Raw genomic sequence first — 25882 nt, forward strand, 5'->3', positions numbered from 1 at the left:
CAAATTGAAGTAAAATCATATATTGCTAGCAGTGTATGTTGTTACTTGAATATAGTCTATATTGCCTTAGCTATAAGTAAGGAGGAATTTGGTACATTTTACGATGCTTTGATTGTGTATAATTTGTTGGCCAAGACCAACCTCCCTTGCTTTTTTGTTCATGCTCTCATTAAATCATGCATATAACATGCTTGATAAATTGCCCCAATAGTTGTGTTGAGTAAAAAACTTACTGTTATGCATTTTAAATTGCTGGCTACGGATATAAATTGATTCTATGTTGGGCTATATCTTTTTTATTGTAGAGTATATCACAACCTGTAGGTGCTACTGTTATGTTTAGTATACAGTATAATTTTGTTAATATGATGGCGATGTTTGATTAGTATATATCTTATAGATTATATTTTTATGTTTCTTTGAACCATGTTAGAGAACTGCTGTTATGTTTCCTTGGATAGTTTTAATTCTACCCCATTGGATAGTAAGAGAATTGATGTGATGCAGTGTCTTATTATTTGAGTCCCATAAGATAAATAATATGTGCTATAGGAATGAGAATTTGTATTGCCTAGGCATTACTTGGGTTTTGAGTTTTGGTAAGTTCTTGGTACCACGGAAATATCTGTTTATCCTTTTTAAACTAGAGCGATGGTCTTGATGATCAATTATATAATTAAATAGTTATTTGAGTTCAATTTTTTAAGTTCTATTGATTATAATGTGTTACCTGTTAGTTTGTTGGTTGTAGGGAAAGAAAGTTCCAAGCTTCACCAGGAAGAGAGTTGGGACTGAATTAGGGAGGGCATTCTTTGTTGGTCTAAATAGAATAATATGCTAACTACAAGAATGCATGCAGACGATTGATAATGATAAAGTTGATCAAGATAAGTTAGTTGTACAGCATGAGGAGAAAAGGTTGAGGATTGCATTGTTGTTATAGTGGATCGCATTTGTAATTATTGTGACTCCTATGATTTGGTGCAATAGGGCTAGAGTGGAGCACAAAAAGATTTTGCCAAAAGTTTAGCTAATTTGGATCAAATGTATCGCCATTTTAATGTTATTGTTATGATTTGTAATGTACTTTGTCGTCCATCTAATGGATTGTCTGTTTTGAAAGATTAACATAAATAAATAAACATGGCACTTTGTTTGTAAAATCTCACATTGTACTTTTTGGAGGAATTATAATATTGATTTATACAAGTATTCCAATTGCTGAGACAATGACAGCATTTTCATCATAACTAGATGTAGCAAAAGCAAAGTTGGCTCCAATTAGGATCTCCTACAAAGATTAAAGCTTATCTGTGTGATTGAAAAGCCATTAACTTGAGCCACATATTTGACACTGTACTTAGTCATCATTCATGATTTCTACACAACCATTATATCATTAATGCAACACATTGCTATCAAGGTCTACTATAAACTAATAAACTCATAACTGGAAAAAAATTTCAGGTAGTTTTGTGCCAAATTACAATGTAACTATAGCAAAGATGCTTATTCTAGGAAGTGAGCTTCCACAAATATAATAACAATTCCATAAACAAAAAAACAACTTGCATAATTTCATTCCATAATATCACCTCTAATGTTTTGGTGTAACCATCAATATATTTACCAAATTATCTAAGGTTTAACATCCTTGTTCATTAATGGTTGTGCAAAAGGTAAACAAAAATTATACACTTGGTTTTGTTTGAAGACTATAAAGTTTGTCCATGTCATGCTTCTTTGATCATTATGTGATTGGTGGGGCTGCCATGCTTCTAAAAGTCTTCTTGTAAAGAGGCTGACTAAGTCCATGTTCTAGCGGCCTTCTCTTCCCTTTGGGATGGACCAAATTGCCATGCTCGCCACCAACGAAAAAAGCCCTCCCCTACTCAGAACTCCCAGTCATCTTCCTTGTGTGAAGTTTGGAACTTTCTTTCCTTACTACAAACAAACCAGCAATACTTCATATCCTCAATAAATCTACATATGTAAACTTTTAAATGTTAGTCCCTCAAACAAAAAATTATCAAATTCAAATCTTCCACGAATTTTCTTGTTTGCTTAAACAACCTGCTGCTTCTTTTTCTTTTTTCTTTCATTCCTTTGTTTCTCTCATCATCAGGACATGTCCTAACATTGTGCCCAACCTTTTTGCATTTCCCACACCTTTTATATGATCATAGTTCTTCTATATCTTGTTTGGATTTTTAGGCTCATCAATGTCTCTTTTTCCACCTTCATTGCAATTAGAGAGTTAAAAGTAATTTCTGAAAAGATTACCATCACTACAACAATTAATTAGAAATGCAAATCTGAAACTAAAAAACACAAAATCTAAAAAACAAAAGTCCCAAAATATGAAACCTAAACTGCAAATTACTTTTATAGTCACTATCTTCGTGTAGTTGGGTTTCCTTCTTTTTGTGGAACAGGTCACACAGTGGTTGATTTGTCTTCAATCAGTGGGTTTAGGTGTTTTAATGGTGACCCCTGGTGGCGGTTATAGGTGATGCAGTGACTGCTGATGATGGCTTATTAGGTTAGCCACAAAGTCATAAAAAAAGAATTGCTGCCAGCCACCCACTGGTCCTCAACCATAAACACACACTCAAGTGGGCTACACACCAATTATCAAAATATCATAATTTTCCATAATAACACAACCAAAGACTTAGGTGCGGTTTGGATTGGACTTATCTCACGTCCGCGTCTTGCATTTACGTTTTGACGCTTTTTTTTTTTTTTCCCTACGGCTACGCACGATTTTTGGGAGACAACGGCTACTGCTCATGAACAGTAGCCGTCGTTTATTGACTTTTCAACCCTCTTTTATCAGTTTTGTGGGTCTCATGAACAATGCACGGGACCCACAAACTTTACTTTTCAGCAACTTTTTCATTAAAAATGGGTCCCACGGCACTATTCACACATTTAAAAATTATTTTGCTATAGTATTTTCAGTTTTCAGTTTCAGCAAAATAAATTATATCCAAACATACCCTTAAACTAGGAAAATAAAAGAAAATGATAGATTGAATACCTTAGAGGAGACTCTTAGGAAGAGAGTATTTCTCAAAATCAATTCCTTTTAGCAAAAACAACAGAGCAAAAGCATCGATCACATCTGTCTTTGCACCATGAAATAAATTATTACAAGGAATGAAACAAATTATGAAAATTCCAAGTAAGCCAACATATATTCCAAACTTAAACACTTCTAAAAGAAACCATATTCAAAATGCATAGTTGAAAAAGAACAAATTTGCCTAACCAATACATAATATCTGAAAATCAAGCACAACCACCAAATATGTTAAATCAACTGATAAACAGAGAAAGAAGCTTTATTCTACCAATAAAACTACATCATACTAACCACTTTTAATCTGATCCAAAAGAACATTTATTTGGGAAAAAAAAAAAAAAAAAAACCCTTTTACTGTATTGTTAGTGCATCCTTCTTCACTTAAGCATTTTATCAAATAGTAAAAGTTTCCTTTTTACATATGAATGTATGTGTCAATTTAAGGAAAAAAAAAAACAAACAAAACACATGTAAACAGAAAGATTTAGAAAATAAAACAAAAGAGAAAGAGAAGAAAACTTTCTTGCAAATTCAGGTGTTAGAAGCAGCGAGAAAATTTCTGGCATCAGTGGTTGGAAACAACGAGAAGGAGAGACGATTTTGGGTGTTTTCTGACAAGAAAAAAGTTGGTCTCGTCAGAACTGGAGATGATCGGTAGTGTCTTTATTTCCAGTGGTGATGTTAGGCAGTGGCTGTTGAGGTTTGGAGTTGAGAGAGAAGATGGAGGTGCTTGTGTGCTGTGATGGTGTGATAGAGAAACAGAGAGATGAAATTTTGGATTTTGCAAAAGGGAAAAATCAAGAGTTTAGTGGCGGGATTTTGAAGTTTTTAGGGGCATTTTTGCCTTTTTCTTTTAAGTGACCTAAGTATGCTCACCTGCCATTTTAATACATGTGTCAATTTATTATTGGACTTAGAAACACCACATGAATGCTGAGTTGGAGTTTCAGAAACAACAAATACTTTCTCCCAACTGAGGCTTGTTTTCTTAATTTCCATTATGAATAATTATTCTTCTTTCACTTTCTTAAGAGCACATTATCAATTTATTAATACTAAATCCTAGAAAAATTTACCAATTGATGATGCCACGTATTTTTACATTTTTTGATGCATTTGTCAAATAGCATTAATGCAGCAGCCAAACTTTCACTTCCTTGACCGTTAACCATGGCAGGAAAATGTTTGTATATGCCATCATTTTAAATTAAAGCGTACAATTTAACCACTATATAATACAGAATTGTGTATCTAGCTCCGCCTCGCACTAAAATTTCAACAAGTTCTTGCTTGTCTAGACCAATGAAGCTTCACAACCCCAGTTTTCCTACATTATGCTCTACATACCTTCATATGATTCTACCCTTTACCATAACCTTACTATGCTTGCATCCTGCTACTTCTTTTGCCAAACTCAAAGAATCCATTGCTAATGACCCAAATGGAGTCTTGAACTCATGGAATAATTCTATTCAGTTTTGAGAGTATGGGATTACATGTGGCCGCCACCATCAAGGAGTCACAGCCTTGAAACTAAAAGGCCATAAATTGCGTGGAATCATTACACCTTACATTGGAAACCTCACATATCTTAGGGCCATCAACCTACGAAACAAACTTATTGGGAAATTCCAGTCAGCTTGGTCAATTGCACCAGACTCAGGGTAATGGTCTTAGTATGGAACAAACTTATTGGGAAAATCCCCACGGAGCTTGGCTCTATGACTAAGCTATTTTCTCTTCTAGTTCAAGCAAACACATTGACTAGAGGAATCCCACCTTCCTTGGGAAATCTTTCGTTGCTCATATATTTTTTAGCACGTAGCCTATAATAATTTAGAGGGAAATATTCCATATATTTTTCAGTAGGCCATTTGAAAACTTTGTCATTTTTTGGGGTTGGAGACAATAAATTGAACGGTATGATCCCTTCCTCTCTCTACAATATATCATCTATTAGTGTCTTCTCATTTACCCAAAACCAACTTACTGGAACTCTTCCAGCAAACATAGGCCTCACTCTCCCTAATCTCAAATTATTCGAACTTGGTAATAATAAATTCTTTGGTTCAATCCCTAGTTCTTTATGCAATGCATCTCAGCTTCAAAAACTTGATCTAGGCAATAATAGCTTTGTGGGATCAGTTCCAACTAATTTGGGATATCTACTAGATCTTGAACTCCTACGTCTAACTAGTAATAACTTAGGAAGGGATTTGGACTTCTTAACAACTTTAAGAAACTGTACAAAAATGGAAGAGCTAGGAATTGATGCAAACCAATTCGAAGGTGTTTTACCCAATTCTATTGGCAACTTGTCAACACAACTTAATGTATTCTATTTAGGAGGCAACCAAATATCTGGATTAATTCTTGAAGCATTGCAAAATCTTATCAACCTAATTATCTTGGAAATGGATGAGAATCTTTTCACAGGTGTGATACCTACTTATTTTGGGCAGTTTCAGAAATTGCAAGGATTGTTTTTATTGAAGAACAAATTGTCAAGGCAAATCCCAAGCTCCACTGGCAACCTCACTCAATTGGTTGTATTGGTCTTTTCTCAAAACAATTTAGAAGGAAGCATACCTCTAACTATTGGTAATTGCCGAAGTTTGCAACAATTGATTGTTTCACAAAATTATCTCAGTGGAGTTATACCTCAGCAAGGTTTTTCTCTTTTCTCTTTGTCGCTATTACTCAATTTATCGTACAACTCATTTAGTGGCAAATTACCTGTTGAACTAGGCAGTTTGAAAAATATTAACTCTTTAGATGTCTCTGAAAACAACTTGTTCGGTGAAATTCCCGCAACAATTGAAAATTTCTTAAATTTAGAAAACCTATACCTACAAGGGAATTCCTTTGAAGGAATCATAACTTCATCCATGGCTTCTTTGAAAGGCCTTGAACGTTTGGATGTTTCACGAAACAACTTATCAAGATTTATTCTAAAGGGTCTAGAGAAACTTTTATTTTTAAAATATTTGAACATTTTGTTCAATGATATTGAGGGCGCACTACCAACAGTTGGAGTTTTCAAAAATGTAGATGCAATATCAATTATTGGAAACAATAAGCTTTGTGGGGGTATTCCATAGTTGAAACTACCTGCATGCCCCAAAGTTACAAAATCAAGAAAGTCCCTTGCTTCTAGATCAATAATCACAACTTTTTGTGCGGTTGCATGTCTCCTTCTAGTCTCATCCTTTCTTGTTCTTTGTTGGAGGAAAAAATATAAAAAGAAGCCATCTTCTATAGTCTCAAAGATGGATCTCCTTCCAACAATTTCATACAAAATGCTTCAACGAGCAATTAATGGATTTTCTCTCAACAATTTGATTGGATCTGGTAGTTTTGGATCAGTTTACAAAGGATTTCTTAATCAAGAAAAAAATGTTAGTTGCAGTAAAGGTCCTAAACCTTCAAACTAAAGGAGCTACCAAGAGTTTTGTGGCGGAATGCAATGTCTTAAGAAATGTTTGGCACCAAAATCTTGTGAAGATCATAACATGTTGCTCTAGTATCAATTACAATGGCGATGAATTCAAAGCTCTAGTATTTGAATTCATGACAAATGGGAGCTTAGATATGTGCCTACATCCAATGACATATTGCGAAAGTCAATCAAAATATTTGAGCTTTCTTCAAAGAATAATTATTGCAATTGATGTGCCTTCTACGTTAAATTATCTGCACAATCATTGTCAGCAACAAATCATTCATTGTGATTTAAAGCCAAACAGTATTCTTCTTGATAGTGAGATCATGGTTGCTCATGTAAGCGACTTCGGTTTAGCAAGACTCCTTACAACCACCAGTGATTCTTCCCAGAAGCATACTCGCACAATCGGGTTAAAAGGATCTATTGGCTATGTTGCTATAGGTGTTACCTCTCCTATTTAGTTTCAAATCCTTAACGATGCAAGCATTTTGCTTTTCAATTTGTCACTTTATCAAAAGTTAAGATTTAACTCCTTGAATTTTGTAGCATATAAGTTTTTTAATATTCATGCAATCAATATAAACATACTAACACACTCTCTTGCTTACTATTTCTATCTCTCAAAACAAATATTCACGTGAATACATACAAGCATGGAATTAATTTTACATTAAATTTAAAATAAAATAACTAATAGCAAAAATAAGATTTATACTTTGAGAAATGCCAAAGTTAATTTGGTGATGGACATTTATCCTTTGACTAAGCTTCATATCTTATTTTTACGCATATATTTCCTTAATCAAATTGAGCACGCAAAAACAATTGTAATTTGGCCCCTTGGGTAAAGTTTCATACACCTTCCTTCCCTAGTTCTTTATGTAATGCATCTCAACTTGAAAAACTTGATCTAGGTGCTAACTACTTTGTGGGATCAGTTCCCACTAATCTTGGAAATCTACTAGATCTTGAATGGCTAAATCTAGGTTGGAATAACCTAGGAAGGGAAATGGAATTCATAACATCTCTAAGAAATTGTAGCAAATTAAAAATTTTGGATTTTGATGGAAACCAGTTTGAAGGTGTCTTTCCTAATTCTATAGGCAGCTTGACAATTCAACTCAGTCAACTATATCTTGGAGGCAATCCAATATTGGGATTTATTCCTGCAGCGTTGGAGAATCTAATCAACTTAATTGACTTGGGCATGAATGATAATTGTTAACGTATATTATGTTAAGGGTTTTAGGCCTAGCTAGTTTACTTGTATAGCACACTTGTACTACACTTTACTTGTACCGCACACATAGGCTTACTTGTACTGCACACATATGCCTCCTATATAAAGGCACTCTTGTATATTATTTTATTATGAAATACAATACAATTATTCAGTATTTCTAACATGGTATCAGAGCCACCTTCTTGAGGCCATGGTTTTCTGTCGTTGCGGTATATTTAAGAGCAATCTTTGTCTTCCTTGGTGTTTTTTCGCTACGTACATCTTCTTTGACTTCCTACTGCTGCCGTCAAAACTCTTTGGTATAGTCATGTCACCGTTAGAAGTCTCATCAACACTGCAAGACCATTGCCTTCCTCAAACTACCGTCACAGAGCCATTATTCAAGGGATCTTTTCAACGTTATCAAATCTCAAGATTTCATCAAACTTCCATCTTGAGTTTGAGAGGGGGTGTTAAAGATATATTAGCCCATTAGCATAGGCTCAAGCCTAATTCTACTTTGTGTGCAAGCCAAGTCTCGTACTTGTACTAGAAGTCTATTAGTTTAAGGTTTAGTCTACTATATATACATGTGTTATGATTCATTGTAATACACGATTTGTACTACACTCTAATATATTATTGATGTAGCCCTTTAGGATTTTCTCCGTGGATGTAGGCCATTAGGCTGAACCACGTATTCCTCGTGTGTTATTGTGTTCTATACTTTATACTTTCATGTATCCCTAGTTTATCTCACAGCTACTCGTCCAAACATCTCCTATGCTGTTCATCAGGTGAGCCAGTATCTGTCAGCTCCACGATCAACTCACTATGCTGATGTTCTACGCATTCTTCGATACCTGAAGGGCACTCTCTTCCATGGCTTTTTCTACTCAGCTTAGTATCTTCTTGTACTCCGTGCATTCTCTGATGCTGATTGGGCAGGAGATCCCACTGATCGCAGGTCCACTACAGGTTATTGCTTTCTCCTTGGTTCTTCTTTGATTTCTTGGCGAAGTAATATACAAACCTTTGTGGCCCGCTCCAGTACTGTAGCTGAATATCGTGCCCTTACTGATACCACATCTGAGCTCCTTTGGCTACGATAGCTTCTTAAGGATTTGGGTGTATTCACATCCTCTGCTACTCCCTTTTACTGTGACAACCAAAGTGTCATTCACATTGCTCACAATGATGTCTTCCATGAACGGACTAAACACATCGAGATTGATTGTCATTTTATCCGTTATCATCTTGTCCATGGTGCTCTCAAGCTTTTCTCCGTTTCCTCCAAAGATCAACTTGCAGATATCTTCACCAAGTCACTTCCTAAGGGACGCACTCGTGATTTGGTTGACAACCTCAAACTGGTCTCACACCCACCTTGACTTTGAGGGGGGCTGTTAACGTATATTATGTTAAGGGCTTTAGGCCCAGCTAGTTTACTTGTATAGCACACTTGTACTACACTTTACTTGTACCGCACACGTAGGCTTACTTGTACTGCACACATATGCCTCCTATATAAAGGCACTCTTATATATTCTTTTATTATGAAATACAATACAATTATTCAGTATTTCTAACAATAATCTTTTTACCGGCATGATACCTACTTCTTTTGGGAAGTTACAAAAGATGCAAGTGTTTGAATTCTCAAGAAACAAATTGTCAGGGCAAATCCCAATCTCTTTCGGGAACCTCACTCAATTAGTTGAATTGCACTTATCTCAAAACAATCTTGAAGGAAGCTTACCTCAAAGATTGGTAATTGCCAAAACTTGTTGCTACTCGATGTTTCACGAAATAACTTTAGTGGAGTCATACCCCGACAAGTTTTTGATCTGGTTTCCTTGACACTATTACTCAATTTAGACACAACTCATTTAGTGGCAACTTACCTATTGAAGTAGGCAATTTGAAAAATATAAACTCACTGTATGTCTCTAAAAACAATTTATCTAGTGAAATTCCTACAACAATTGGAAGTTGCTTGAACTTAAATGACCTACGCCTATGAGGGAATTCTTTTAAAGGGACCATACCATCATCCATGGCTTTTTTGAAAGGCCTTGAATATTTAGATGTTTCATAAAACAACTTGTTAGGGTTGATTCCAAAAGGTCTAGGGAAGCTTTCATTCCTAAAATATTTGAACCTTTCGTTTAATGATATTCAAGGTGAGCTACCAACAGAAGGAGTTTTTAGAAATGTAAATGCAATATCAGTGATTGTAAACAATAAGCTTTGTGGAGGTATTCCAAAGTTGCGATTGCCAACATGTCTCAAAGCTATGAGATCAAGTAAGTCTCTTGCTTCTAGATTAACAATCATAATTGTATGTGTGGTTACATGTATCCTTCTAGTTTCATCCTTTCTTGTTCTTTATTGGATGAAAAAATCAAAAAAGAAACCTGCTTCTACAATCTCAAAAATGGATCTCCTTCCAACAATTTCATACAAAATGCTTCATCAAGCAACTAACGGATTTTCTCTCAACAATTTGATCGGATCTGGTAGTTTTGGATCAGTTTATAAAGGAGTTCTTTATCAAGAAGAAAGATTGGTTGCTGTAAAGGTCTTTAACCTTCAAACAAAAGGAAGTCATAACAATTTTATGGTGGAATGCAATGTTTTAAGAAATGTTCGGCACCGAAATCTTATAAAGATCTTAACATGTTGCTCTAGTATAAATTATAATGGTGATGAATTCAAAGCTTTAGTATTTGAATTCATGACAAATGGGAGCTTAGATATGTGGTTACATCTAATGATAGATAGGCAAAATCAATCAAAAAGTTTGGGCATTCTTCAAAGACTAATTATTACAATTGATGTGGCTTTTGCATTAAATTATCTTCACAATTATTGTGAGCAGCAAATTATTCATTGTGATTTAGCACCAAAGGCCAGTAGGCAGCCCCATGTTCTGCCTATTTGAAAAAATTAAAAGGTGTAGAATGGACCTAATTGCATGGAGCAAAAGGACCTTTGGGAACACTAGAAACTGGTTGGAGGCAAAATAACGAGAATTGCATGCTTTGATGGAAGCTGGGTATGGGGGGAATGTAGAGAGAATATATGAAGTGAAGAGGGAGATAAATGAACTCCTACACCATGAAGAAGTATTTTGGAGGCAAAGATCGAGGTCTATATGGCTATCGGCAGGGGATAAAAATACAAAATTTTTCCATCAAAGAGTGAGCCAAAGACGAAAGAAGAACAATATTGATGGCCTGTATGACAGGGAAGGAGAGTGGCACACAGATGAGGATAAGATAGCCACCATAGCAGAGGAGTATTACAAACAACTCTTCACTTCTTCCAATTCACTAGATATGGGAGAGGTGATTGATTCAGTGGACCGGGTAGTGACAGAGGACATGGACCAAGACTTGATTTGCCCTTACACAGCGGATGAGGTAAAAACTGCACTCTTCCAGATGCACCCATCCAAAGCACCGAGACTTGATGGTATGTCACCCTTCTTTTTTCAAAAATTTTGGCATATTGTAGGACATGATGTAACTACTACAGTATTATCTGTTTTACACTTAGGGAGATATCTAAAAAAAAATGAACTATACACATATTGTACTCATCCCAAAAAAAAAAGAGCCAGAATACATTATAGAGTTCCAACCCATTAGCTTGGGTAATATTGTATCACAAATTATATCTAAGGTGCTGGCCAACTGGCTAAAACCAATATTACCTAATGTAATTTATGACTCATAGAGTGCTTTCGTGCCTAGTAGAATCATTACAGATAATACTACAATTGCTTTTGAAATGCTCCACTGTATGAGAAACAGGACCAAAGGAAGAAAGGGCCACATGGCAGTGAAATTTGACATCAGCAAGGCATATGACAAGGTGGAGTGGGAGTTCCTCCAACGGATAATGCAAAAGATTGGCCTCCCTGATCAGTGGGTCAACCTAGCCATGGAAACAGTGCGCACCGCATCATACTCAACCCTCATTAATGGCGAACCAAGAGGCTTTTTCACACCAACCCATGGAATCAAGCAAGGGGACCCTTTGTCTCCTTACCTATTCCTGTTATGTGTAGAAGGGCTCTCCTCCTTCATACGGCGAGCGGTAGATAGCCAGATTTTGAAAGGAGTGGTGTCATGCCATGGAGGAGTAAGGATTTCACATTTACTGTTTGCTGATGATAGTCTCCTATTTTGTGAGGCAACAATTGAAGAATGCCGAAATCTGCTAAACATACTAGCAATGTATGAGAGAGCATCAGGTCAAGCTATCAATAGACAAAAAACAACACTCTTCTTCAGCCCGAACACAAAACAACCGGTGAAGCTAGCTATTGGAAACATGCTTGGTGCTCAAATCATGACAAGCTGTGAGAAGTATCTTGGTTTACCAATAGTGAGAGGCAAGTCCAAGGTGAGCACTTTCAGGGAGGTGCAGGAGCGAGTAACAAAAAAAGTGATGGGATGGAAGGAAATAAATATCTCCAAGGCCGATAGGGAGGTCCTCATCAAGACAGTGGCACAAGCTATCCCAACTTACTCTATGGTAAATCCTTAAAAGGATTTGTGATGACATTAACTCGATATTAGAAAAATATTGGTGGGGCCAAACTCGAGATGAGAAAAAAGTTCATTGGATAAAATGGAGTAAATTGTGCAACCCGAAAGATAGAGGTTGGATGAGGTTTAGAGATATTCATGCCTTCAATCTTGCTATGCTAGCCAAACAAGCATGGCGTTTGATCCAAGGAGGCCATTCCTTATTTTTCAAAGTATACAAGGCCCGCTATTTTCCTACGTGCTCCTTCGTGGAAGTTGGTTTGGGCTCCAACCCATCATATGTATGGCGCAGTTTGCTAGAAGCCAGGGATTTGATTAAAGCAACCATGGTTTGGAAGGTGGGGGATGGGAAGAGTATCAAACTGGAGGACCACAGATGGCTACCTCACCCCCCTAAATTCCAACCCAATGCAAATATGAGTTTGAGGGTGAGTGACCTCTTTGACTTATGCACGAAGCAGTGGCACACACATGTCCTTCATACGAATTTCATGCAATCTACTGTGGAGGACATTCAACGGATCGATCTTAGGGACACGCACACCAAGGATGAACTACTCTGGAAGGAAAATAAGAAAGGCATTTTCTCGGTTAAAACGGCGTACCAAGTCACAATCCGCCAACAACAACAGGAACAAGGGGAGCATTCATCAACTCAGGATGTTAGGAGGATGTGGAATCGTATATGGCAGCTGCACATACCCCTTAAGGTACGGAACTTTGTTTGGCGGGCATGCTCTGATATACTCCCTACCCGCACAAATCTCTGTCGTAGAAAGGTGCCATTGGACCCAGTTTGTGAAATATGTCAGAAACAAAATGAGACAGTGGCCCATGCACTCTAGAGTTGTCCTATGGCTAGGAATGTGTGGGCGCTGGTGGCAGGCAAACTACAGAAGCATAGCTCAGAGGCGGAAGACATCTACATTCTGGTGTAAGAATTAATGGCTGTGCTCTCGACAAAGGAACTAGAGGTATGGGCTATGGTTTCCTGGTCCATATGGAATGCTAGAAACAAGTGTCTCTTTGATAAAAAAAACAAGCTCAGCCTTGCATGGTACTGAGAAGTGCGGAGATACTATTGCAAGACTACCGGCGACTCTGTCAATGACTGCGTACAATGGAGATACAATGCCTACGGAAATGTCTTGGAGTTTAGATAAATACTTTAAGCCTAAATTGTATTTGTTGAGGTTTGCACGTGACCATGGTGCTTGTTTCATATCTTCAACATATTTGAGTGAGTACACACATAAGCATATTGACATAAACTCTAGGTTAGAGGTTTTTTTTTTTTTTTTTTTTTTTTTTTTTTTTTTTCTGGGTAACTCTAGCTTAGTATTTATTTTTCTTTTAGAAGGCAGAACACATATTCGTGTGGACACAAACAAGCACATAATTTAATTTAAAATATGGAATTAGAAATTTTAATGCAAAAATAATGTTCAAATATGATTTATACTTTGTGAAATGCCAAATTTGATATCCTGATAGACTTTTCAATTTGCAATCCTTTGACTGGCTAGAATTCATATCTTTTTTGTACACATATTTTCTTAATCAAAATGAATTAGCAAGAGGGGGAAAAATGTAATTTGGCCTCTCTAGATAAAGTTGTGATCCCCGTTCTTCCATTTCAAAATTAATAACATATGTCGTATCATACATATTATATTAAAGGAGAAGCAGAGAAAAAGTTATCAAGAATCCAAATTAGATTCTGATAAAACTCCAATTTTGTAGGAAGCGTCTTTTCAATTATCCTATAATATTATGCCAGGTGTACGTCCTTCTAGTTGCATTATAATTTGATGCTAAGTCTTTTTAGATTTTAAATGCACTACAATTTCAAGTTGAGTGTCCATTTAATTATAGTCTAATTTAGTACTCGTTACACTTACAAACAAATCCATTCATCTAAATCTCAAAATACATAAGTACTTAATTCAAATTTATTAGCGTTTTACATTATACTATGTATGTGTACAATCCGTTACTAATATATGTGTGTGTGATTGTGATTGTTTTTTATTGTACTTGTTCATATGCAAGTGATTATAAACTAGTAATTTTTAACTATAGATTCATTTAATTTTCTTGACTTTGCATTCTGTAGACCTTAAATCCAGTTTTTCATTATAGATAGAGATTTGGTTAATTTCTTTCATTCCATGAGTTGTAGAGTATGGCATTGGTGGTGAGGCATCAACTAAGGGGGATGTATATAGCTATGGAATCCTGGTGTTGGAAATGTTCACAGGAAGGAGGCCCATTGATGATATGTTTAAAGATGGTCTCAATCTCCATAACTTTGTGAAGATGGCATTACCAAAACAACTCTTTCAAGTTGTTGATCTAATGCTTTTGACAAGAGAGACAGAAGAAATTGAAGCAGCAAATGCAACAATGGAGGAAGAAGATGACAATGACAATGAGATTGAAGTAGAAGAAACTATAAACATTGAGGACTCTAGGCATATTGATGCTGATATGCAAAAGTGCTTACTCTCAATCCTTAACATCGGAATCTTATGTTCATTGGAGTCCCCAATAGAAAGAATAAGTATGGAGGAAGTCATTAAGGAACTACAATTGACAAAAAGCACTTTTGTTGGTTCTAAGATTCGTAGAGGCATACCAAGTAGAGCCCAAGTCAGAGGTATTTAGTTTTGATAAGACTATCCTTGCATGTATCTTTCTCTCCTCTTTGTGTACATTTTTCATTGGTGTTTTTTTATTTTTTATTTTTTATTGTATACTATCTGTATTCGCCTTTTGTTTTCACTAAATTGACATTACTTAACAAAGAAAGAAATCCAAAGTAGGGGCAAAAAATAAACTATGTTTAATGAGCTCAAAACGCAGGTAGATTGAGGTATGTGAACAGGTAGCAATTACCCAGATAAACATGGTTTCTGAACCATTTTGACCCAATTAAGGACTCCAATATGATCTATAAAGACACAACCTAATTAAGTTTGGGGATGGGTTCAAGGCAAAGGTGTCAGGTTCCAGAACAGCAGAACTCATCCAAACTAGATATTAAAGTCACTAAAACAACACTACTGTTAATAGTATTTTTAGAACAACATTAGCTATATAAGAATCCTAATAGCACATCCAACAATCCTGATTCCAGACCCATTAAACTTCTCATTATCCCCATATCAACATCTCAAGTTCTGTTTCTTTCCTAGTCTCCCGTCAAGTTCTTTGCCTTTTCACCAACAAGTCATATATACATTGACAGTATCATTTGCAGAGAACCAAGTTAGTACCTAACCCAGGTACTTTTTTGTCTTATCATCTTTGGTGACCACCTAGCATGACAGCCTACAATCAGGTCTGCCAATTCTTGACATGTATCATAGGGTTTTAGTCTCAACAACCAAGGTTGGGAGGGGGTTTCCCATTCGAAAAGCTTCCAATGCTTATGGATCAAATTTGACCATTCCTAAATCACCCAAGTGCTTCATTTCTTTGTTGAACTTATTTGTTGGTATGCATTCAACAATAGCTGCATCAGGCTCCCATCTCATTCCTTTACCCACAGTAATGCATGTACAATCCGTGTGTAAAAACACCCATTTTCTCACAAGTACAATTTCTACAGCAACAGTTAATGATGGAGTCCATTCTTGGGACTTTGATAATATGAATTGATGTGCTCAGGTTCCATGGGGATTCTTGAAATCCCTTCTGAGGCTAATCCATGCACTAGAATTTAACATTTATAATTTACAAATCCAAAAAAAGGTCGTACCCAATGCACATAACTCCCGCTTTTGTGGGGTCTAAAAGAGGTCATGAAAGGTAGCCTTACCCCCAAATTTGTTAGGAGGGGCTGATTCCTAGACCCGAACCCGCAACCTGTTGCTTTTGGTGGAAGGCACTTGTCATCGCACCAAGGCTCAACCTTTTGTAATTTACAAATCTAATCTCAAAGTAAAATCCATTTTAAGTTTTTTTATTTTAACACGTTGACGATAAAAAAACCTTGCAGATATTGCAATTTCAAATATTTCTTTAACATTATCATTGAGAAAATGTTGAAAAATAATATAAAATTGGTAGTATGATCATTTAAAATTTTGAACTCTGGCTTCTAGGTATTAAAAGATCCATACCTCAAAAATGAAAAATCCACCAGGTCTTAACATCAAAGCAGCCCCATTGCAAAGATGGAGAAGATCATCCATGCCATTTTTACCACCATCTAATGCAACTCTTGGTTCATGTCTACCAACCTCAGCTTGTGGCCTAGGGATATTGTCACTCGGTATGTACGGTTGATTACTGACAATACCTGCAAGTTTTCCCTCCACATCCTTCAATGGTTTGAACCATGATCCTTACCTTAATTCAATTACATCCTGAGTGGTTTGTAATAAAGGGCAGAAGAAAAAAGAAAAGAAATTAGAGATATTCTATTTTGCTGGAAGGAAGAGGGGAAAAAGATGAGAGTGAAAAGTAAGAAACCTAAAAAATTAATACGCTTCAATTTCTCATAGTAAAATAAAAGGTTAATTACAAATATTTACCATATCATCTGAGTTGCATTGTCCCACTAAAGTTTAAAACTGAGCAATCAATCCCCTAATGTTGCTTAAATTTCCAAAAGCCTCCCAATCATTCTAATTGCTGTCAAACCAAGAGCAAATTATTGCATCAATGTGCCACCAATCCCAAAGAAGAAGAAAAATGTGACCAAAGCTCTTTTCAGCCTTTTCTTCTTCTCGTGCCTCTTAATTTTAGAGCACTTAGAGCTGCAGGGTGTTATTTGGAACTTTGAGCTACATTAGAGGACATTTTGATCTCAGCATTCATTGCATATCCAGTTTACTATTTATAGTGTTGATTTAAAAATAAGCATCACAGCTTTACCCCGTCCCCCACAATGAAAAATAATTTAGTATTCTTTGAACTTTCATTTATAACATCTGAATGCCTTCTAAGAAATGGAGAAAAGGAAGAAAAAGAAAAGCGAATTTGATAACTACTAAAGGAAAATTATTCCCCTTTTTTTTTTAAAGTCCGAATAATTTGACATTGATCTCTTAAAAGAAACTATCCAAAAGGTGTCTGGTAATTAAAATTATTACAGAGCACCTACAAGATTTTTTTGAAATTCCTTGCCAGGACAATGACTGTGTTTAGCCATTAAAGTGCATTTGTGTTAGGATCCTTAGATGATGACCTGTTAATGCAACTGAAGATTATAGATAATTAGGAGAGTTGTGCACGTTAGTAAATTTAATTTAAAGAAAACCTATTAAGTAACCAACAAAGATTTCGCCTGCATTCCTGATATTGAACCCTATAATACCACAAGAACACAGGACACAATTACTAGAGTCTACAGCCATGATAATTGGGGCTACGGTTTATTATAGGAGGCATATAAGTGGTTAGGGTTTGGTTAGAAGGGGAATCAAGATTACTGTAAAGGCTTTGGCCACTTTATTAAACATAATCTTTCAGTAAGTTTCATTAGCTATAGTAGCAGTACAGTTACAAGCAAAAATGGAGGACCTGTATGTTGAATAACAACAACAATCAGACCTTAGGCCCAAAATTATGGGGTCAGCTATATAAACTCAACAGACTAGTCAAAGTCAGCCACATGTATTTTAATCACAGCCGATCCCAAGCCTGGAAAAAGGAGAGTTGCAGTAAGTTGCTGGCTAAAGTAAAATTTAGCCATTCTATTATAAAAAGATCTACTCGTATGTTGAATAAATAGATGATCTAAAATTGGAGACTATCTTATCTATAAAAATAAAAAGTTGGAGACTATCTTTCACTTTCTATGTTGAATAAATGATTCACTAGAAGCAAATTAAAAACTTCCTGCATTTCATTTGAACATGTAACATGGTCCAATATATGGATTGTGGGATGAACACTATCCTTGTTAGTGAGTTTTCATGTGAAATTATTAGAATTGGAACCATTATATTACAATGATAAATTCACTAACCTGCAGACCATACTTCTGCACATTAAAAGCTGCCACAGACAGTGCGACAGGGCTTAAATCGGTTGCAATGACCCTCCCACAACTCCCGAAAATCCTCCCAATTTCAATAGCAAGTGCCCAACTTCCAGTTCCTAAATCTGCCCACAATCCCTCTTTTAATCCTTCATTATTTGAAACGACATCAGCCACCAATTCAACAATGAGTTCGGTCTCAGGTCTCGGAATCAAAACCCCATCTTGGACACTCAACACCAAGTCCCTCCAATGCTCACACCCAACTAGATACTGAAAAGGCCTCCTCTCTTCAATCCTCTGCTTCCACAGATTGTAAAGCTCTTCTTATGCCCATCCTTAATCTTACATTTGTTTGATTGTTTTCAATACCCATTTGGGAAAACACAATGTGATCCTCAATTGCGTCTTCCATGAGCCACTTAATCTCCCTGCACAATCTTAATCTCCCTGCACAATAGGTCCGAGTCTGGACCATTGTCGGAGTCTAGAAAGGTTGTCCCAACTGAAGAAGCAAGGTTTTTGGCCCAATCATGCCATTTTCGGATGTCAGAAACAGAAGCTGAGTGCAGTGGTGGTCTTAGAAAGAGAGGAATTTGAGGCTTCAAAGAAGTGGGTGGGGATGACATTGAAGAAAAGCAAACGGGTCGAAGAAGATTCGTACTTATAGAGGGTTTAATAAAGACAAATTAGAAGGAAAACATCCACGTATGAAGCTTAGCTTCATTTTTTGGCAATATCAATGTCAAAAAAATGTAGTTTCTCTATGCTACAATATCATGCTTAAAACTGGAACAAAATTAAATAGCCCCCAAAAAATAAAGCTACTGTTAAGAATATAAAGTGTGAGAAAGACTGAATAGTCTATATATTGATGTGTGTAAAATAATATACAATAGAGAGCCTTATATAGGCTAGATATGTGTGCAGTATAAGTAAAAGGAGTAAACTACAAGTACAGTATACTGGGCTAAGCCCAATGGGCTAAACTAGTCTAAGCTATACACTAACATCCCCCCTCAAACTCGAGGTGGCAAGGAGGAAGCCAACTGGAGTTTGGATATAAGATCTCGAAGACGACCAGGCGGGTGAGTCTTGGTAAAGATATCAGCAGGTTGGTCAGCAGAGGAGATGGAGAATAACTGGAGATTTCCTTTCTTAAGATGCTGGCGAGTGATGTGGCAGTCGATCTCAATATGCTTAGTGCGTTCATGGAAGACATCATTATGAGCAATGTAGATAGCACTACGATTGTCACAATAAAGAGGAGTGGCAGTGGGCTGTGGAGCATCCATGTCAGCCAAGAGCCAGCGAAGCCAAACAAGCTCACAAGTGGTGTCGGCAAGGGCACGATACTCAGCCTCAGTACTAGAACGGGAAACCACATCCTGCTTCTTGCTACGCCACGAGACCAGAGAGGTACCTAACAGGAAACAAAAACCTGTGATAGAGCATCGATCAGTCGGATCACCTACCCAGTCAGCATCGTAATAAGCATGAAGCTCGAGAGAAGACCGAGAGGAGTAATGCAGACCATGATAAAGTGTGCCTTTGACATATCGGAGAATCCGAAGAACAGCAGCATAGTGGACAGAACGAGGTGCATCCATGAACTTACTAACCATTCCCACAGCATGTGAAATATCTGGACGAGTAACAATGAGATAGATCAAACTGCCAACCAACTGACGATAGCGAGTAGCATCGGATATAGGTTCACCGTCCAAGGGTGTGAGCTTTGCATTGTATTCCAAAGGAGTGGAAACAGTCTTGTTATCAGTGACACCGGCTTTGGAGAGAAGATCAGAAGCATATTTAGCCTGGGAAAGATAGTATCCATCAGAGAATGAGGTAACCTCAAGCCCAAGAAAATAGCTGAGAGTGCCCAGATCTTTCATCTCAAAATGCTGACTAAGGTAGTTCTGAAGAGAGCGGATACCTGCAGAATCATCTCCAGTAATAATCATATCATCAACATAAAGAAGAATAAGAGTGATACCAGCAGAGGATCTTCGAACAAAGAGAGCAGTGTCATGAGGACTCGAAGTGAAACCCTGCTGAGCAACAACTGAGCTAAACTTTTCAAACCAAGCTCGAGGAGCTTGCTTGAGGCCATAAAGAGCACGGCGAAGGCGGCAAACTTGATTGCCTGAGTGTGGATAGCCAGGGGGTGGTTGCATGTACACTTCTTCATGGAGGTCTCCATTGAGGAAAGCATTCTTCACATCCATTTGATAAAGAGGCCAACGGCGAACAGCAGCCACAGCAATGAGACATCTAACAGATGTAAGACGAGCAACAGGAGCAAATGTTTCCTCATAGTCAATACCATACTCCTGAGTAAAGCCCTTGGCAACTAGGCGAGCCTTGTATCGTTCAACAGATCCATCAGCCTTGGTCTTGATCTTGTAAACCCACCTACAACCTACTACAGACTGACCAGGAGGCAAATCAACCATATCCCACGTGTGATTCTTATGAAGGGCATCTAGTTCTTCATTCATAGCTTGCTGCCAAAGAGGGTCAGTATGAGCCTCACGATAGGTGTGAGGTTCATAGAGAGTGGCAAGAGCAAAAGAGCAATGATAATCAGTGAGATAAGGGGGAGGAATGCTTACCCGAGTGGAACGACGAAGTTCAGGACCAATAGGAGACTCAGGAGAGGGTGGTGCCACAGGATCCAAGACAGGCGGGTCATATGCCGGAGACAGAACCGGAGATGAGTCGTCTGGAGAGGCAGTCGATGCTGAAGAATCCTCCACAAGTTCAGGATAGAGAGGGAGGAAAAGATCAGTAAAAATGGGAGACTCTGAGGAAGAAGATGTAGGAAACTGCTGAAGACTCGTGAAAGGACGATGTTCCCAAAACTCAACATGACGGGAGACACGAAGGCGATGAGAAATGGGATCATAGCAGCGAAACCCTTTTTGAGACACACCATAACCAAGGAAACAACAGAGACGAGTACGAGGTTGGAGCTTTGTTCGTTCATGAGGAGGAAGAGAGACAAAGCAAGCACAACCAAAAACCCGAAGAGAGGAGTAGTCAGGAGTTTGACCATAGAGAAGCTCAAATGGTGATTTGTTGTGTGTAGTTGGTGAAGGAATACGATTAATAGTGTGCACAGCAGTGAGTGCGGCCTCACCCCAAAATCGCTCAGGAAGAGAGGCAGAAATGAGAAGGGTGCGGACAACATCAAGAATGTGACGATGTTTTCGTTCTGCACGACCATTTTGTTGAGAGGTGTAAGGACAAGACCGCTGAGGAAGAGTACCATGTCTGTCTAAAAAGGATAGGAAAGATTTATCATTATATTCTTGAGCATTATCTGATCGAAAGACTTTAACGGTGCGATTGAACTGTGTTTCAATCATTTTATGAAATGTTTGGTAAATAGACACAAGTTCAGACCTATGGTGAAGCAGATAAATCCAAGTATACCGAGAAAAATCATCCACAAATATGACAAAATATTTAGATCCCCCTTCAGTGGGAACAGGTGCAGGACCCCAAATATCAGAATGTATAAGATCAAAAGGGGCAGAAGAAAAGGAGTCACTTTTATTAAATGGCAATTTTGTTTGTTTGCCAAAATGACAGGAAGTACAATCAAATTTTGAAAACTGAACTGAACCTAAATGACCTTGAGAAGCTAACAATTGAAGACGAGATAAGGATGGATGACCAAGACGAGCATGCCATAGATCAGGTGAGGAGGTGGCAGTGGTAGCAGCTGCAGAAACAACTTGTGAAGGAATCTTCAAGTCATGAACCTCAAACATGCGACCAACCTTACGGCCTGTCCCAAGCACTTGACCCGTCCGGGGATCCTGCACATCCACACCATGATTAGTAAATAGAAGATCTACGCCTAATTCGCAAAGTTGACCAACAGAAAGCAAATTGAGGGATAACTTTGGAATATGAAAAGTGTCACTAAGGGATAAACAAGGAGAAGAGATTGTTCCTTTATGACTAACAGGCATAGGAGTTCCATCAGCAGTGTAAATGGTGATTGGATGTTCTAAGGGTGCCTTATCAGAAAATTGGGATTCATCAGGAGTCATATGGTTACAACATGCAGTATCAAAAAACCAAGGTTGTTTACCTGAGGTGACAGAAAGGGCAGTGGAAGTGCGGGATAAAACCTGTTGAACAACTGCCTCAATATCAGCCGTAGTAAGTGAGGAAGCCAAAGATGGACCTGTAGGAACCGATGGATCTGAAGGACATACAGCAGCTGCCTGAGGAAGAGAAGCTTTATTCTGCTCTTGCACAAATTTCTGTAGCTTACGACAAACAGAGATGTCATGGCCTTTGGCACGGCAAAACTTGCAGTGAGCACCTTTGGAAGACTGAGAGGTGGGACGCCCGGAGTTTATTCGCGGAGGAGCAGTGAATGCAACAATGGGAGGCTGTGGTGAGGGTGTAGCCAAGACATGATCAGATGATGTCATGTGATAAGTGGGCCGACGATTCTCCTCAGAAATGAGCTCCTTTACTGCAGCATCAAGAGAAGGAGTAGGAGACCGGCTAAGTAGAGAAGCTCTAGTAGGCTCAAAATCCTCACGTAAACCCATCATGAAGTGCATAAATCTACGGCGATCCCGATATTTGACAAAGAGCTCAATGTCCTTAGAACACACCAGTGGAGGATCTGCAGCAGAGAGTTGTTCCCACATAGTAGAAGTCTGAGAATAAAAATCAGAAATAGACTGACCTGTCTCTTGGCGCATTTGATAAAGCTTTGATTCAATGTGAAACTCCAAGCTTGAATCATTAGTGCAGTTATAACGATCGGCCAAAAATTTCCAAGCAGCCTCAGCAGTTTCAAGACGAGGAAGAAGATTATGAATGGAGGGAATAGAGGTATTGATAAACCAAGATAAGATCTTACTCTGAATACTCTCCCATTCTTCTAGACGTTCTTCATAATCATCTGTTGTAACAGCAGTCTTGGAAGACTCTTCAGCAGCTGTGGCTTTGGACTTAGGGTTTGGTACTGGCTTAGGAATTGAACCAGTCACATATCTCCACAGTTTACGACCCTTGAGAAAGACGGTCATATTCTGAGACCATGCATGATAGCTAGTAGGACCATCCAACATGATGGTGATAGGACGTATGATATCTCGTTCACTTTGTTGAGCCATAATGAAGAAAATGACCAAAAAGTGAGATTTAGATACCTCAAATGCAGAAACGGAGCCCAAAATCAGAATCTACGCGAAAAACTGAGCAAGACAGGTCTTGTTGAAAAATTTTGACTTGGTCAACGGTCAACGGTCAAAGTCAACGGTCAAGTCAAAGTCAACGGTCCGGTCGGTCCAGTCAACGGCTGACGTGTGCTGACGTGGCAGGGTGACGTCACACTAGGGCTGACGTGGCAGTTCGCGAAACGAAAGCGTGGGGCGCGTGTAAGCGCGTGGGGCGCGTGTAAGCGCGTGTGGCGCGTGGAGGACGTCGTGGCGGCGCGTGGGGCGCGTGAGTGAGAGTGACGGCGCGTGGAGGCGCGTGTGAAGTGTTTTCTGGCCGTTCTTGGTTGGGTTTTGCTCGGGATTGTCTGTTCTGTCACTCAATGCCTTTGCTTTGACAGTTGGATGAGCAGAACAACAAGATCCGAGAGTTGCTGGGACTGTGGGCGTGACGGCGGTGACTCGCTTCTGACAGTGGCTACTGGATGAAGGCGAGGGCAGCGGAAGAACGCCGGAAGATGTCCACAGGAACCAGAAAGTCAGAGGATTGGCTCTGATACCATGTTAAGAATATAAAGTATGAGAAAGACTGAATAGTCTGTATATTGATGTGTGTAAAATAATATACAATAGAGAGCCTTATATAGGCTAGATATGTGTGCAGTACAAGTAAAAGGAGTAAACTACAAGTACAGTATACTGGGCTAAGCCCAATGGGCTAAACTAGTCTAAGCTATACACTAACAGCTACAAACTTCTATAACAACAACATTATCTTGCCAAAAATTCTTACCATCCACCTTATAACAAAACCAAATTCTGATTCCACCATAAACCCATTAAAAATGCTCCTATAAACACGATGACCAAAGCAAGAATTAAAGGGCTAGACTTTAAATTTCATCCCCAGCATTGAAATTTCTCTATTGAATTCTCTACCAATAACTTGGCTTCTAACAATAATGAAAAGCTGAAGACAGATACTAAAGCAAGAATGTCTAAACTTAACAAAAACATGAAACTAAAAGATTTCGACACTTCAGATTGGCTTTCAAATTCAAACATTATACGAGAAAAGGAGAGAGAAAGATTTAAACTTTAAACCAAGCAGGGCCTTTCAATGGGCTTTTAGAATTGAAATTAGAGTTTCTATGTTTCATTCAGTTGATTAGAAGAAGAATTTTGTTTGTGAATTTTCGTGGCTAATCTTCCCCAATTTCCAAGCAACCAAACAAAAGGGAATGGAGAACCTCACAGCCAGTTCAAAAGAGTGAGGTACGGTTGGGGAATGTGAGGGAAAAGTTTTGTTAGAGATAGGGGTTTATCGGCTTTTCCTCGGAAGGTAATTTATGGGCTTTTTTTCTTTTTTGTTAAAGTGATTAATGGGCAATTTTTTTTTTTTTTTTTTTTTTTTTTTTTTTTTTTTTTTTTTTTTAAGAATATGTTCTAAAAATTGGATCAAACCAACCGGTTCAATTGGTAAAAACTGAAAACGGAATCTTTTTTCCAATTTTGTGGTCCGTTTTAATTTTAAAACCATATTTAAATTCATTTTGGAACTCAACTTTTTTTTAAGAAAAAGAACTTGTCTATATTGGCTAATAAATTATGCTTAAATAAAATAGGAAAAAAAAAAAGCTTAAGCATATTTTAAAACTTAAAATTTAAATAAATAAAGATCAAGTATTAAGCATTTGTGTTAGAATTGATTTTCTTCTCCTTTGTGTGTATGTATGTTTTGTTTCACAAAAAAAAAAAAAAAAAAAAAAAAAAAAAAAAAAAAAAAAAAAAAAAAATCAAGTATTAGGTTATATAATTAACTAGTCGTTAATCCGTGCGATGCACGAGAAAGTTTTTAGTAATTATAAGATTTCAACAAATCAAATGCTTTAAAATTTGAAAATCTTAAAGAACTTACATTAGCACTCATCAATTTGTTTACAAAGCCAATGCTAAATAGATCTACAAATTGCATTCTCATATCCTCTGTCATTTGCAAGGTAATAGGATTCTTTTCATTACAGTTTGCATCCTTCTATCCTTCAAAAGCTTTAAGAAGTGTCATGTGGTCACTGCATAAGAATGTGTATAAGGTTATACAAAATTCTATCATTATAATCAACATTCTAAAGCTAATATTCAATCCAAAAATGTGTAACCAATGTTACATATTAGAGTGTTGTAGAGGGCAGAGAGAAGAGCAAACATTTTCTTACAACCACGACCATATGGCTTAGAGTTCTAACCATTATTCTAAGGAACCCAACAATATCAATAACCCGAAAAGTATTGTTGTGATACATTTGCTTTAGGACAAATATATTTGAGCAATCAAAATCAAGTAAATCTATCTTAAAATTACAATTTCAGACACAATCACA

At 37.5% G+C, this 25882-nt stretch overlaps 1 protein-coding gene and 1 pseudogene across 1 annotated transcript; both read right to left on the bottom strand.

Moving 5' to 3' along the window:
* Positions 1 to 1491: 1491 nt before the first annotated feature.
* Positions 1492 to 19103, bottom strand: LOC115983154 (annotated as a pseudogene).
* Positions 19104 to 21996: 2893 nt separating this feature from the next.
* Positions 21997 to 23529, bottom strand: LOC115987810. The gene is made up of 2 exons (XM_031111421.1): positions 22415 to 23529; positions 21997 to 22136 (listed from the first exon to the last, which is right to left on the bottom strand). Exons 1-2 carry the CDS (start codon positions 23457 to 23459, stop codon positions 22099 to 22101), a joined length of 1083 nt encoding a protein of 360 aa, XP_030967281.1. The 5' UTR covers positions 23460 to 23529; the 3' UTR covers positions 21997 to 22098.
* Positions 23530 to 25882: the final 2353 nt, after the last annotated feature.

Source organism: Quercus lobata, chromosome 4 (genome assembly GCF_001633185.2).
Source record: "Quercus lobata isolate SW786 chromosome 4, ValleyOak3.0 Primary Assembly, whole genome shotgun sequence".
Classification (NCBI taxonomy): domain Eukaryota; kingdom Viridiplantae; phylum Streptophyta; class Magnoliopsida; order Fagales; family Fagaceae; genus Quercus; species Quercus lobata.